At 44.4% G+C, this 15,840-nt stretch overlaps 1 protein-coding gene across 7 annotated transcripts in view; it reads left to right on the forward strand.

Annotated features, from left to right (window-relative positions):
* The window catches only part of LOC124038518 (myocardin-related transcription factor A-like), a 65,626-nt gene that overhangs the window by 37,368 nt on the left and 12,418 nt on the right, over positions 1 to 15,840 (forward strand). For all 7 annotated transcript variants that reach the window (XM_046354514.1, XM_046354507.1, XM_046354511.1 and 4 more), the window contains 3 exons: positions 13,270 to 13,335; positions 14,889 to 14,944; positions 15,608 to 15,683. In XM_046354514.1, the coding sequence (XP_046210470.1) occupies positions 13,270 to 13,335; positions 14,889 to 14,944; positions 15,608 to 15,683 (198 nt within the window). The remainder of the gene's footprint in view (positions 1 to 13,269; positions 13,336 to 14,888; positions 14,945 to 15,607; positions 15,684 to 15,840) is intronic.

The raw sequence follows: 15,840 nt of genomic DNA on the forward strand, positions 1-15,840 counted from the left end.
TTCCTCGCCCTCTCTCTACACTCTCCCTTCCCTCGCCCTCTCTCTACACTCTCCCTTCCTCGCCCTCTCTCTCCACTCTCCCTTCCTCGCCCTCTCTCTCCACTCTCCCTTCCTCGCCCTCTCTCTACACTCTCCCTTCCTCGCCCTCTCTCTACACTCTCCCTTCCTCGCCCTCTCTCTACACTCTCCCTTCCTCGCCCTCTCTCTACACTCTCCCTTCCTCGCCCTCTCTCTACACTCTCCCTTCCTCGCCCTCTCTCTACACTCTCCCTTCCTCGCCCTCTCTCTACACTCTCCCTTCCTCGCCCTCTCTCTACACTCTCCCTTCCTCGCCCTCTCTCTACACTCTCCCTTCCTCGCCCTCTCTCTACACTCTCCCTTCCTCGCCCTCTCTCTACACTCTCCCTTCCTCGCCCTCTCTCTACACTCTCCCTTCCTCGCCCTCTCTCTACACTCTCCCTTCCTCGCCCTCTCTCTCCCTTCCTCTCTCACCCTCCCTCGCTCATCCTCTCACCCTTCTCTCTCTTATTCTCTGCTGTCCCATATTACCAGATGCTAACAGCTGCCCCTGATTGCTCTTTCCTTCCCTCTCCCTTCTCGCGCTCTCTCTTGCTATCTCTCTCCTGCTGACACTGTCTGCCCCGCTGTCTGTGCGTCTGTCCTTTGCTCTCTCTTACTCACTCTGCTGAATAGTGAGGCGTGTTGTTTTGAGGAGTCAGTGTGGACACTGATCATGTGTGCTTGCTATCACTCACCATCAAACCCTTCTATTTACTCTGCATGGTATTATCCACAAGGTTTCTGTCCTGCAGACTGTGACTTTACAACTTCAGTTAGCATATATCTGGCTTGTTTTAGTTTTCTTATCCCATGCTTTGCTTACCTTGTAAAACAACACACCACTTAGGTGAACAGACTTCCTCAGATATAATCCTGCCTGAACCCCCCCCTAACAGGTAATGAACCCACAACCAGGGTCTTTTTTGTCTTCTGTTAGTCCTGCCTACCCACATACAACCTCCTCTGTTTATTTGTCCCAACACTGCTCACATTATGCAACCAGATTTTTATTACACACATCTGTTAGATATTGGCTCCAGTGCTGCAGCGACAGGGTGGTGTTATTGAGATCCAGTCTGTTCAGCAATGGATATAGAGACTGACTGAACAGAGAGGTACTAGGCCTATAGATTGTTGTGAGGGAAGGACGAGGGCATCCCAGAGTCACAGAACATAAACACACTTGGTATGTAGTGAATTCCAAGGGAGTGAGAAACCGGAAGGGCAGAAAAAAACACCTGTTTCCACTGGAGGAATTTTAACGACTGCCTTTATGTTCCCTTGTCACTCCCTTGTTTGGGATCTGTTTTCTGGACGAACGGCCCCTACCGCCGACTTGCTTGTAGCAGTCCCACCCTTAACAGAGCTGGTACAAACACAAGAATGCACACACGTACATACGTGTATGGAGGGAAAGGAAGTTGTGGAAGGTTACTGGTCTGGCTGTGTCTCTCCAGGCGTTCCAGCCTCTTCCTCCTACCCAGGACGGGGGCGACCCAGGAAGGTGACCTTGGTGTGGGGGAGTCAGTGGCAGTGCCCGACCTCCCGTTCTTTCACGCTTCCCCTGGATGTTTGAGTCAATGAATTACTCAGAACTCCATAGAAATACTATATCCTGCTGAAATAACATAGAAGAGGGTTTCACTGAGGGTGCTGTGTGGCTGTTAGCTGAATGCACCCTTGGTAAGATCACCTTCTTAATGAGTGAAATGTCAAAACAAAAATTGGATTGGCAGGGGCCCCGCTTTGCCTCATACAATGTTAGTGGTAGGTGGGAAACACAAGGCCTCAGAATCTCAATACGCCCAAGTGTGAGGCTTTGCGAGACTATGCCTGAGGAGGCTTCCTAACATGCAGTGGTTCCCAAACTGACTGGTCGGCAATTATATATATATATATATCTCATTGTAATCAGTCCGGCTTTCAACTTACTTGTAATAGTAGAATGCACAGGGGGCAATTTCAAAATTGCTTAGTGCCATCTCTGTTGCTGTATTCTAGCATGCGATGTCGGAGTTGCCGCAACTCACTGCAAAATGGCATGAGGTATTCCATTGCAGTTGTTCTACTATACAAAGGTTGCAAATCACACGAAGAGCCATATATACTCAATGTACAAATATTTTATTTATTTAACTAGGCAAGTCTGTTAAGAACAAATTCCTATTTTCAATGACGGCCGAGGAACAGTGGGTTAACTGCCTTGTTCAGGGGCAGAACAACAGCAGCTTGGGGATTCAAACTCTAAATATTTGGTTACTAGCTGTGAATGGGAGGGGGGGATACAGTACCCGTCAAAAGTTTGGACACCTACTCATTCAATGGTTTGAATTATTTTTTTTCTATTTTCTACATTGTAAAATAATAGTGAAGACATCAAAACTGTGAAATAACACATGGAATCCTGTCGTAACCAATAGTGATAAACAAATCTAAATAATTTTAGATTATTCAATGTAGCCACCCTTTGCCTTGACAGCTTTGCACACTCTTGGCATTCTCTAAACCAGTTTCACCTGGAATGCTTTTCAAACCGTCTTGAAGGAGTTCCCACAAATGCTGAGCACTTGTTGGCTGCTTTTCCTTCACTCTGCGGTCAAACTCCTCCCAAACCATCTCAATTGGGTTGAGGTCGGGGGATTGTGGAGACCAGGTCATCTGATGCAGCACTCTTCTTGGTCAAATAGCCTTTACACAGCCTGGAAGTGTGTTGGGTCATTGTCCTGTTGAAATACAAATGATAGTCTCAAAAAGTGCAAACCAGATGGGATGGTGTATCACTGCAGAATGCTGTGGTAGCCATGGTGGTTAAGTGTGCCTTGAATTCTAAATAAATCATCATCAGTGTCACCAGCAAAACACCCCCACACCATCGCACCTCCTCCATGCTTTACGGTGGGAACCACACATGCAGAGATCATCCGTTCACCTACTCTGCATCTCACAAAGACACCCTGTTCGGAATCAAAAATCTCCAATTTGGACTCATCAGACCAAAGGACAGATTTCCACTGGTCTAATGTCCATTGCTCGTGTTTCTTGGCCCATATCTCAACAGTTGATGTCTGTCTGTTATTTGAACTCTGTGAAGCATTTATTTGGGGTGCAATTTCTGAGGCTGGTTACTCTGATAAATGTATCCTCTGCAGCAGTGTTAACTCTGGGTCTTCCTTTCCTGTGGTGGTCCCCATGAGAGCCAGTTTCATCATAGCGCTTGATGGTTTTTGCAACTGCACTTGAAGAAGCTTTCAAAGTTCATTACATTTTCTGGCTTGACTGACCTTCATGTCTTAAAGTAATGATGTTGTTGACTGTTGTTTCTCTTTGCTTATTTGAGCTGTTCCTGCCATAATATGGACTTGGTCTTTTACCAGTTAGGGCTATCTTCTATATACAGTTGAAGTCTGAAGTTTACATACATTTAGGTTGGAGTCATTGAAACTCGTTTTTCAACCACTCCACAAATTTCTTGTTAACATACTATAGTTTTGGCAAGTAGGTTAGGACATCTATTTTGTGCATGACACAAGTAATTTTTCCAACAATTGTTTACAGACAGATTTTTTTGCTTATAATTCACTGTATCACAATTCCTGTGGGTCAGAAGTTTACATACACGAAGTTGACTGTGCCTTTAACCTCTTACAGCTACCCCCAGCTGCCTGTAGATCAGGCTCAGAACCAAGGATATGCATATTCTTGATTTAATTTGAAAGAAAACACTCTGAAGTTTGTGTAAATGTGAATTGAATGTTGGAGAAAATAAGAAAATAACAAAAACCATACGTTTTTTTCATTTTTGTTTTATCATCAACTTTAAAATGAACAAGACAAAACAAACATTCAGGTGGGATGATGGGGACAATTTCAGTGAAAAACATAAGAGGGCATCAGTACTTGTGCAAAGTTTCAGAATGATAACTTCCAAAATGAGTGTGCTACATGACATTTATCATGAAGTCACCCAGGTGTCCCACACAAGTAGCCCAAATGTACCCAAGTGGCCAAATTGGTGAAGTTATACATTTTGAATGGAATAACTATATACAAAATACCAAAATGGTATTCTAACACACACCCCCCCCCCAAAAAAAATGGAGAAAAAAAAAAAAAAAAAAATACATTTACAAATTAACACTTTCAATATTTGGAAGACCCTCAGTCCTCTACACAATATTGTGCTGCTGATGCCAGGTGCCATAGCAGTCTCTTTCTGCTGTAAAGCAGAGGGTCACCAAGCATGTGTTGCAGGTGATGGGGAACTTCATTTAGCAAAGAACACTGCGACGCCTCCATGCTGTGCCCTTTTGGCCCTGAGGCACATCCATGCCTGCATAAATTAATTTGGGCAGATGAACACCACTTGTGGCAGGAGCTGGATGAACCAGCTTCAGTGGGGGATGGACACCATGGCACTGGGGGCTCCCATTTGGAGAAAGTGTCACTGTGAAATAAAATGTTCAAGACTATCAGTGGTCATTGGGTTAAAATACAGTCAATCAACGAAACAGCGGTCATATCATTGGTGCACAATGATGTCATTACTTGTTGTCTTCAAATCGGTTTCTTTCAGTCAATACGTCCCGTGAAATGACCCATCAGGTTCGGTTGTCTTACAAACAAACCAGTTGATTGCAATGAAACCAAACATGACCTGAAAGTCATTTACATAGAGTGTGTCGTCAAATGGAGTGAAACGGAATTCACGACACAAGCGGTTCACAAAATGTTTCGTGTTAGGCTTTAAAAATAGATTTTTTCAAACAAAAGACCATTCATTTTGTAACAATGAGCATTGGGATTGCAAACAGAGGAAGATCGTCAAAGGTAAACGATTTATTTTATTGCAGTTTGTGATTTTGTTATGCCTGTGCTGGTTGAAATAGTTTTTATGGGGCTCTATCCTCAGATAATCGCATCGTATTCTTTCGCAGTAAATCCTTTTTTAAATCTGACAACGCAGTTGGATTAGCAAGATTCTAGGCTTTCGAAACATGTGAGACACTTGTATCTTCATGAATGTTTAATATGACTATTTATGTAGCGATCACCATATGTTGTCGAATTTCATCCCGCTAACGGGTTTGGTGCGCAGAGAGGTTAAACAGCTTGGAAAATTCCAGAACATGAGATCATGGCTTATGAAGCTTCTGATAGGCTAATTGACATCATTTGAGCTAATTGGACGTGTACCTGTGGATGTATTTCAAGGCCTATATTCAAACTCAGTGCTTCTTTGCTTGACATCATGGGAACATCAAAATAAATCAGCCAAGACCTCAGAAATTTTTTTGTAGACCTCCACAAGTCTGGTTCATCCTTGGGAGCAATTTCCAAATGCCTGAAGGTACCACATCTGTAAAAACAATGGTATGCAAGTATAAACACCATGGGACCACGCAGGCGTCATACCCCTCAGAAAGGAGACGTGTTCTGTCTCCTAGAGATGAATGTACTTTGATGCAAAAATTGCAAATCAATATCAGAACAACAGCAAAGGATCTTGTGAAGATGCTGGAGGAAACGGGTACAAAAGTATTTATATCCACAGTAAAACGAGACCTATATCGACATAACCAGAAAGGCCGCTCAGCAAGGATTGCTCCAAAACTGGCACAAAAAAGCCAGACTTTGCAACTGCACATGGGGACAAAGATCATACTTTTTGGAGAAATGTTCTCTGGTCTGATGAAACAAAAATAGAACTGTTTGGCCATATTGACCATTATGTTTGGAGGAAAAAGAGGGAGGCTTGCAAGCTGAAGAAAACCATCCCAACTGTGAAGCACGGGGGTGGCAGCATCAGGTTGTGGGGGTGCTTTGCTGCAGGAGGGACTGGTGCACTTCACAAAATAGATGGAATCATGAGGCATGAAAATTATGTGGATATATTGAAGCAACATCTCAAGACATCAGTTAGGAAGTTAAAGCTTGGTCGCAAATAGGTCTTCCAAATGGACAATGACCCCAAGCATGCTTCCAAATTTGTGTCAAAATGGCTTAAGGACAACAAAGTCAAGGTATTGGAGTGGCCATCGCAAAGCCCTGTGTCCAGATTTTAAAAAGCGTGTGCGAGCAAGGAGGCCGACAAACCTGACTCAGTTACACCAGCTCTGTCAGGAGGAATGGGCCTGTAAATGAGAATGTTTTCCCAGTAAACTTACCTGGTAAAATATTTTTGGATGATTTTTTAAAAGTTATTTCATCGTTTTGATGTCTTCACTATTATTCTACAATGGAGAAAATAGTAAAAAATAATGAAAAACCCTTGAGTCGGTGTGTCAACTTTTGACTGGTACAGTACTGTTTGTGGGCAGAGATTCAGATTGTAACTATGAATGAATGGTAACAGCTGCGCGGGAGAACTCTATCACTAACACCACCACGTGCGCGCGCGTGTCGTGACTGAGGACCCGCAAGCAGAGCAGTCTCTCTCTGGGCTCATCTCTGCTGCTGCCTTCCTTTTTCTCTCATTCCTCGTTCTCTCTCTTTTTCATCTTTGGCTTTACCCTGACGATTTTCACCGTCTCATTGGACACCTTTCTAGAGCAGCTCTATTGTTCCTAGCTGACAGTCACGACGAGAGAAAACGAGGGAAGGATGGAGAGACAGAAGAAAATAGACGTTCTGACCTGGAAGACAGAAGACGACAAGCTTTCTTGAATCGAATCACATCCCCTTTTTTATAGAATTTTCAAGCTACTTTTTCTTAAATTCTGACTGTGCTTGTCAAAGGTTGATTATCTGGACAAGCAATGAATAAGACTAACGTCTTCTCCCTGCCTCGATGTAGGTGAAAGGAAAGTCCATACGATCTTGATTTCGTCGATTGCAGACGAATCTTTTCTCTTTTTAGAGACCCGCCCGCCTTTAGCTCTATAGCGTTGGCCACCGCTATATCAGCGTCCATTCAAGACTTGAACGACGACACCTCTTACAAAGATAATTAATAGCAAGTGTAAATAATAATGCTTGACACCAACCACTTCCTGTCCTTTGAACCCGCCCCCTTGGACTATGTTCCAATGGGGGAAGAGCTAGACAAGCAAGACTTGAGGATGGACTACGAGAGACAAACTTATCACAGCCTAAAAAAAGTTGGGTGGGTTAGAAGATGAAAAAAGGTGGGTGGGAGGGATTAGAAGACTAAAAGAAGTTGGGTGGGTGGGGTTAGAAGACTAAAGAAGGTGGGTAGGTGGGGTTAGAAGCCTAAAAGGTGTGTGTGGTTAGAAGACTAAAAGGTGTGTGGGGTTAGAAGCCTAAAAGGTGTGTGGGGTTAGAAGCCTAAAAGGTGTGTGGGGTTAGAAGCCTAAAAGAAGGTGTGTGGGGTTAGAAGCCTAAGTCGCTTTGGATAAAAGCGTCTGCTAAATGGCATATATATATATATATATAAGGTTGGTGGGAGGGGTTAGACTAAAGAAGGTGGGTGGGTGGGGCTAGTCTAAAGAAGGTGGGTGGGTGGGGTTAGTCTAAAGAAGGTGGGTGGGTGGGGTTAGACTAAAGAAGGTGGGTGGGTGGGGTTAGACTAAAGAAGGTGGGTGGGTGGGGTTAGACTAAAGAAGGTGGGTGGGTGGGGTTAGACTAAAGAAGGTGGGTGGGTGGGGTTAGACTAAAGAAGGTGGGTGGATGGGGTTAGAAGACTAAAGAAGGTGGGTAGGTGGGGTTAGAAGACTAAAAGGTGTGTGGGGTTAGACTAAAGGTGGGTGGGGTTAGACTAAAGAAGGTGGGTGGGAGGGGTTAGACTAAAGAAGGTGGGTGGGAGGGTTAGTCTAAAGGTGGGTGGGTGGGAGGGGTTAGTCTAAAGAAGGTGGGTGGGTTTAGACTAAAGAAGGTGGGTGGGTGGGGTTAGACTAAAGAAGGTGGGTGGGTGGGGATAGACTAAAGAAGGTGGGTGGGTGGGGATAGACTAAAGAAGGTGGGTGGGTTTAGACTAAAGAAGGTGGGTGGGTGGGGTTAGACTAAAGAAGGTGGGTGGGTGGCTGGGTGGGTGGGGTTAGAAGACTAAAGAAGGTGGGTGGCTGGGTGGGGTTAGAAGACTAAAAAAGGTTGGTGGGAGGGGTTAGACGACTAAAAAAGGTGGGTGGGAGGGGTTAGACTAATGAAGGTGGGTGGGAGGGGTTAGACTAAAGAAGGTGGGTGGGAGGGGTTAGTCTAAAGAAGGTGGGTGGGTGGGTGGGTTTAGACTAAAGAAGGTGGGTGGGTGGGGTTAGACTAAAGAAGGTGGGTGGGTGGGTGGGTGGGGTTAGAAGACTAAAGGTGGGTGGGAGGGGTTAGACTAAAAGAAGGTGGGTGGGTGGGGTTAGACGACTAAAAGGTGGGTGGGTGGGGTTAGATGACTAAAAGAAGGTGGGTGGGAGGGGTTAGACTAAAGAAGCTGGGTGGGTGGGTTTAGACGACTAAAAGAAGGTGGGTGGGTGGTGTTAGACGACTAAAAGAAGGCAGGTGGGTGGGGTTAGATGACTAAAAGAAGGTGGGTGGGAGGGGTTAGACTAAAGAAGCTGGGTGGGTGGGTGGGGTTAGACGACTAAAAGAAGGCGGGTGGGTGGGGTTAGACGACTAAAAGAAGGCAGGTGGGAGGGGTTAGATGACTAAAAGAAGGTGTGTGGGTGAGGTTAGAAGACTAAAAGAATGTAGGCTACCCCAAGATGTTATAATTCAAAAACATTTGTCTTGGTTCTGTATGGTGACCAGACTTCTGTCAAGCTTCATCCATCCCCTTCTTGCTCCTTTCTTATTGATCCGTGTCGTGAACCATAATAAGTCATTGGCTTCGGTCATTCCTCATATAACTCCCTGGTTGTGGTGTGTAATGATCAAGCTAATGTCCAAATGGTGAGGTCATTGGATGATTACTGTGCTTTCCAAATAGAACTGTTCCAATGGCCATGCTAAGTGTTCAGCCATGCCAAGTGTGTGTGTGCATGTGAGTTCATAAGGGAGACTTCTAGCTGTGTGTGTGGGAAAGGGGAAGGTATACCAAGTCAGTTGCAGAACTGAATGCATTTGACTGAAATGTGTCTTGTGCATTGAACACAACCCCTCTGAATCAGAGAGGTGTGGGGTGGGGGGGGTGCCTTATTCAACGTCATCGACGTTCTGAGAACAGTTGTTGGGGCTTAATTGCCTTGCTCAATGGCAGAATGTCAGATTTGGGGATTTGAACCAGCGACATTTTGGTTACTGGCCCAACGGTCTTAACCGTGTGTGTGTGTGTGTGTGTGTGTGTGTGTGGGTGGGTGGGTGGGTGGGTGTGTGTGTGTGTGTGGTGTGGTGTGTGTGTGTACGCACGCACAGTAGGTGTGGGCTATGCTGTGCCAGGTCTGGAGGCCCTTTGGGGACAGTGGCAGACATATTTAATTAGACCTAATGACACATGAGCACACTGTTGGCCCTCCTCCCTGTTCTTTTGTCTCTCTTTTTCTCTCTCACACTCTCTGCATTCTCTCTCTCAATTCAATTTAAGGGGCTTTGTTGGCGTGGGAAACATATGTTAACATTGTCGAAGCAAATGAAATAGATAATAAACATTTGTGAAATGAACAATACAAATGTACTGTAAACATTACACTCAGAAGTTCCAAAATAACACATTTCAAATTCAAATATTTTGTCTGTATAGAGTGTTGTAGCAATGTGCAAATAGTTAAAGTACAAAAGGGAAAATAAATATGGGTTGTATTTACAATAGTGTTTGTTCTTAACTGGTTGCCCTTTTCTTGTGGCAACAGGTCACAAATATTGCCACTGTGGTATTTCACCCAGTAGATATGGGAGTTGATCAAACTTGGGTTTGTTTTGAATTCTTTGTGGATCTGTGTAATCTGAGGGAAATATGTGTCTCTAATATGGTCATACATTTGGCAGGAAGTTAGGAAGTGCAGCTCAGTTTCCACCTCATTTTGTTGGCAGTGTGCACATAGCCTGTCTTTTGAGAGCCAGGTCTGCCTACGGCGACCATTCTCAGTAGCAAGGCTATGCTCACTGAGTCTACATAGTCAGAGCTTTCCTTAAGTTTGGGTCAGTCACAGTGGTCAGGTTTTCTGCCACTGTACTCTCTGTTTAGGGCCAAATAGCATTCTAGTTTGCTCTCTCTCTGCATTCTCTCTCTATCATCTCTCATCTTTCTTCTCTCTCACTCTGAATTCTTTTATCTTTATTCTCTTTCTCAATTCAATTTAAGGGCTTTTTTGGAATAGGAAATATGTTAACATTGCCAAAGCAAGTGAAGTAGATCATTTTTATTGTTTATTTTACTTTTGTTTATTAACATTAAACATTACACTCACAAAAGTTGTAAAATAATAGAAATTTCAAATATCATATGTGCAAATAGTTAAAGTACAAAAGGGAAAATAAATATGGGTTATACTCTGCATTCTCTCTTATCTTTCTTTCGTTCTCTCTGCATTCTCTCTTATCTTTCTTTCGTTCTCTCTGCATTCTCTCTTATCTTTCTCTCTCTCGCTTTCTCTCTCATCTTCTCTCTCTTCTCTCCTCTCTAATTGTGGATGCCTGGGGCCTGTATTCTAATAAATAGTCTTCTCCTTGTCCTACTTCATCCATGACTACAGTAGATCCAGAGGGATGTTCATGGTGGAACTTACAATTGTACCCCTTGCTTTCAGATGTCAGTGGTCCAGAAGGAATGACAACATGGATGGAAAGGAGAGGTGTGGAAGAGTATTTAGATCTGGACTGAAGGGACAGGGAAGCAGGACACTCACTTAGCCTGAGTCCTTTGAAGAGATGTGTATCTCTTGTCACTCAAACACAAAGTAGTTTAGGTGGTTAGGGGTCAGCAATAGTGGAAAAAGTACCCAATTTGTCATACTTGAGTAAAAGTAAAGATATCATAATATAAAATTACTCAAAGTTACCTAGTAAAATACTACTTGAGTAAAAATCTAAAAGTATTTGGTTTTAAATATACTTAAGTATCAAAAGTAAATGTACTTACTAAATATACTTATTTATCAAAAGTATAAATCATTTCAAATTCCCTATATTAAGCAAACCAGATGGCACCATTTTCTTGTTTTTATTTATTTATAGATAGCCAGAGGCACACTCCATCACTCAGACATAATTTACAAACGAAGCATTTGTATTTAGTGAGTCTGCCAGATCAGAGTCATGACCAGGGATGTTCTTTTGATGAGTGTGAATTGGACCATTTTTCTGTCCTGCTAAGCATTTCAAAATGTAACAAGTACTTTTGGTTGTCAGGGAAAATGTATGACGTAAAAAATACATTGTTTTCTTTCGGAATGTAGTACAGTAAAAGTTGTAAACAATATAAATAGTAAAGTACAGATACCCAAAAAAACTACTTATGTAGTACTTCAAAGTATTTTAAAGTACTTTACACCACTGGAGGTCAGGTCAGTTGTTCTGACTGGAAGACTGACAAGGACCTGCTTACTTCCCTTAATTGTTGCAAGACTTGCAGTACCAACAGTTCTTTCTGCATTATTTACATTGATGGATTGCATACCATAGCTTGGCTTGATAATACAGGCTGCTGTGAGGAATGCATAGTAATAGGTCTACCTAAGAACGGCTGTGGTATAACAGTCTGCTGACAGAATTACCGCCTGCATCTCTCACTCTCCCTTTGTCTCTCTCTTTCTCTCTCATCTCCTCCTCTATTTCTCTCTTTCACACTATCTTTCGCTCTCTTCATCGCTCTTTTTTTGTTTGCTCGCTCTCTCACCTCTCTCCCCCTCTCTTTATCTCCTCTATCTCTCTGTTTCGCTCACTTTATCTTCCCATCCCTCCCTGCTCTCTATCTCTTTCGCACTCTTTATCTCTCTCTCTCTCTCTCTCTCTCTCTCTCTCTCTCTCTCTCTCTCTCTCTCTCTCTCTCTCTCTCTCTCTCTCTCTCTCGCTGTCTTTATCTCTCGCTCTCTATCACCCCCTCTCTTTATCTCCCCCTTTCTTTCACTTTCTCTTTACCTCTCTCTCTTTTTTGTTCTATTTGTCTCTTTTACACTCTCTCTTTATCTCGCTTTCTTATCTCCCTTCTCTCTTTATCTCCCCCTCTCTTTTGCTCTATCTTCCCTAATATCTCTTTCGCTCTCACACTCCCTCTTTTGCACTCTCTCTCCTCCTCTATCTCTTTTGCTTTCTCCATATCTGTATCTCTCTTGCTCTCTATCTTGCTCTCTTATCTCCCTTCTCTCTATCTCCCCATCGATCTCTATCTTGCTCTCTTTCACACTCTCTATCTCCCCAATATCTATTTGGCTCTCTTTCACTATCTCTTTATCTCTCTCGAGCTCCCCCTATTTATCTCTTTCGCTTCATATATCCTCTATCTCACTCTTTCGCTCTCTCTTTTGCTGTCATCTCCCCCCATCTCTCTCTTGCTCTCTTTCTTTCGTTCTCTATTTATCTCCCCCTATCTCTCATTCGCTCTCTCTTTCCCCCTCTCTAGCCCCCCCCCCCTCCTCTATCTCTCTCAATTCCATTTTTCAATTTAAGGGGCTTTACAAAAAGTGAAATAAACCAGAAGAAATTACAGTATACATTCCAAAAGAAGAAAGACAGTGCTGTATACAGTGTTGTAACAATGTGCAAATAGTTAAAGTACAAAAGGGAAAATAAATAAACATAAATATAGGTTGTATTTACAATGTTGTTTGTTCTTCACTGGTTGCCCTTTTCTTGTGGGAACAGATCACAAATCTTGCTGCTGTGAAGGCACACTGTGGTATTTCACCCAGTACATAAAGGAGTTTATCACAATTGGGTTTGTTTTCAAATTCTTTGTGGATCTGTGTAATCTCTCTCTCCCTTTATCTTCCCCTCTATCTCTCTTTTGCTCTCTCACACACACACATACATTCTGTGTGGGTTTTTATAAGCGCACTGCGCAATCAACAACCGAGAGTTTAGAAACAGGAAGTTTGTAATAAATGCCACCAAACTCCACCCTCCCTTTGCCCTCTGCCACAGCTTTTTTTAAGAGTGAGGGAGGAAACGAAAGAGAATGAAAGAGAGAGGGAGTGGGTTCTGTCCATTGAGTCCTGCTCAAGCTGTCTACTCCAGTGTTTGTTGACACAAGGATACCCCCTCTGCCGTGCGGATGGACGGTTCAGTGTAGGATGGCAGTCTGGGACTGAAACTCTGGTTTTGAAGAGGTGGTTGTTGTTTCCATGCTGGCAGTTGCTGACTCTCCTCTCTCCCTCTCTCTCTGTTGTCATGCAGTCCTCCAGCTCAAACTACAGCAGAGACGCACCCGGGAGGAGCTGGTCAGCCAAGGGATCATGCCACGTAAGTAGTGCCCAAACTCTATTCTTATCTCTAGAGTCTAGACCAGCAAATATAATACAATGTCACCCTCTGCATTCTTGACCAGTACAGTGTCTGTTCCTGGTCCCCTTGGACTGACAGGCCTGTTCTGTTGTTGTAATTTGCATTGTGTTGTTGTAATTTGTGTTGTGTTGTGTTATTTTATGTTCTGTGGTGGTGGTGTTATCATCATGTGGGCCAGCCAGCTTCCCCTTCTGTGTCCACTTCCTGTTATGTGTTCTCTTCAGCAGCTGAAGAGACTGAGGAGACTCAGTGTTCAGCTGTTGGTAGGAGGAAGTGCATGGGCTACTTCTTACAGGAGAGAGGCACTGATTGTGTTGCGTCATGCCTAAGAACAGCCCTTAGCTGTGGTATATTTGCAATCAGTGCCTCTCTCCTGCATTCCACATCCCCCCAGACCTTATTGTTTACGTGTCTAACCTGGCCATATAATGGGCCTCTCTCTCCCCTGTGCTCCCAGTCTTATACACAACAACAACGGGCCAGGAGAACTAGGTGTCTCTATGGTGGCCTGGCTCAGACATACAGGAGGGTCAGGTTGTCTTCTTGTGGAGGAGGAGGCATTACCAACCAGCCTTTTAAAAGGGACTTCTTATGACGATGGCCCAAAGCTATAGCAGAACTGCTTTACCGTCAAGGCTCTGTAGAGTTAATAGACCATAATGTGCTCACGCCATGGATTTGCAGTTGGTGCTATAAAGCAGACTGAATTACAGAGAAGGCTGGATCCTCCATGATCCATTTGCATGTATTTGTAGGCAAAAGTCAACTTGATTTGATTAGTTACATCACAGGAATCCCAGGCCAATATTTAGGCATGCCAGTCTGCGACCCTCCTATTTGACCTTCCATAAGCCAGCATTGCGTCCCTCAATAAACACGCACACACACAGCAGGGCCAGACGTCACTGTTTGACAGTTGAGCTGATTTAAGGCTTCACATTGGGCAAAAGGTGATGATGAAATCTTCAGTGTCCCTCCAACATCCTCTTCAACCATCCAGTGTGTGTGGGTTGGTGCGCACGTCTTTGTGTTTTCCAACTTCTGAATGATGTGACACACGGGGGCATGCTAAAGACCCATACAGTTGAAGAGAGTGATAAGTGTACAAAGTCTTTCTCAGAAAGTCAACCCATCACTCTTCTCTCAGCTTTCACATGTCCTCCTTAAATCTCCTGGCTGTGCTGTAATTCACATCTTTATTGATAGTTCTATGGGTTCCCCTGCGTACACCTCTCTTATACTATAGCAAGCTGTTCCTCCTTCACTGTTCTGCTGAAACAGGTCACTTACTAGTCAAGACAAAAACATACTGTTCTGTTTTCTGTTATTACTGTTTGGTGAATAGAACGCCAGTGACTTTTTCATATAGAGAGTTCTGCTTTGTGCATGTGTTCCTCAGTATCAGCTCTCACACTGTCTCCACTAGTGCTTTGCTCTGTACTCATTTGTTGGAGTTTTCATTCACTGTCGTTCCATCTCCTTTATTGTTTTCTCTCTTTCCCTCACCGCAGCACTGAAGAGTCCGGCGGCCTTCCACGAGCAGCGGAGGAATCTGGAGAGAGCCAGGGTAAGTCTAGTAGATTCTCCATCACTTTTTTTCTCTCTTTTTAGTTCAACAAGTGCAGTCTTTGTTGAAGTGCATCCTCTCCCGCTCTCTCGCTTCTCCCTCCCTCTCCTGTCTCTTTCTCCCTCCCTCTCCTGTCTCTTTCTCCCTCCCTCTCCTGTCTCTTTCTCCCTCCCTCTCCTGTCTCTTTCTCCCTCCCTCTCCTGTCTCTTTCTCCCTCCCTCTCCTGTCCCTTTCTCCCTCCCTCTCCTGTCCCTTTCTCCCTCCCTCTCCTGTCCCTTTCTCCCTCCCTCTCCTGTCCCTTTCTCCCTCCCTCTCCTGTCCCTTTCTCCCTCCCTCTACTGTTCCCTTCTCCCTCCCTCTACTGTTCCCTTCTCCCTCCCTCTCCTGTCCCTTTCTCCCTCCCTCTCCTGTCCCTTTCTCCCTCCCTCTCCTGTCCCTCTCTCCCTCCCTCTCCTGTCCCTCTCTCCCTCCCTCTCCTGTCCCTCTCTCCCTCCCTCTCCTGTCCCTCTCTCCCTCCCTCTCCTGTCCCTTTCTCCCTCCCTCTCCTGTCCCTTTCTCTCTCCCTCTCCGGTCTCTTTCCTCTTTTTCCCCCTCTCCCTCCCTCTCTCCATTTGTATCTCTCCCATCTCTCCTCTCATCCATCTCTCCTCTCCTCTCTTCCAGACTGAGGACTATCTGAAGAGGAAGATCAGGAGTCGTCCTGAGCGCTCAGAGCTGGTCAGGATGCACATACTGGAGGGTGAGTCACAGCGCCCCCTTGCTGATCACCACAGAACTACACCCCCACACACTACTTCTCTAGAGGCAGTGAGACAAATATACCGCATCTGTTTGTGCTGATCTACACTGAACAAAAATATAGACGCAACATGTAAAGTGTTGGTTCCATGTTTCAT

This window comes from Oncorhynchus gorbuscha, linkage group LG06 (assembly GCF_021184085.1).
Source record: "Oncorhynchus gorbuscha isolate QuinsamMale2020 ecotype Even-year linkage group LG06, OgorEven_v1.0, whole genome shotgun sequence".
Lineage (NCBI taxonomy): Eukaryota > Metazoa > Chordata > Actinopteri > Salmoniformes > Salmonidae > Oncorhynchus > Oncorhynchus gorbuscha.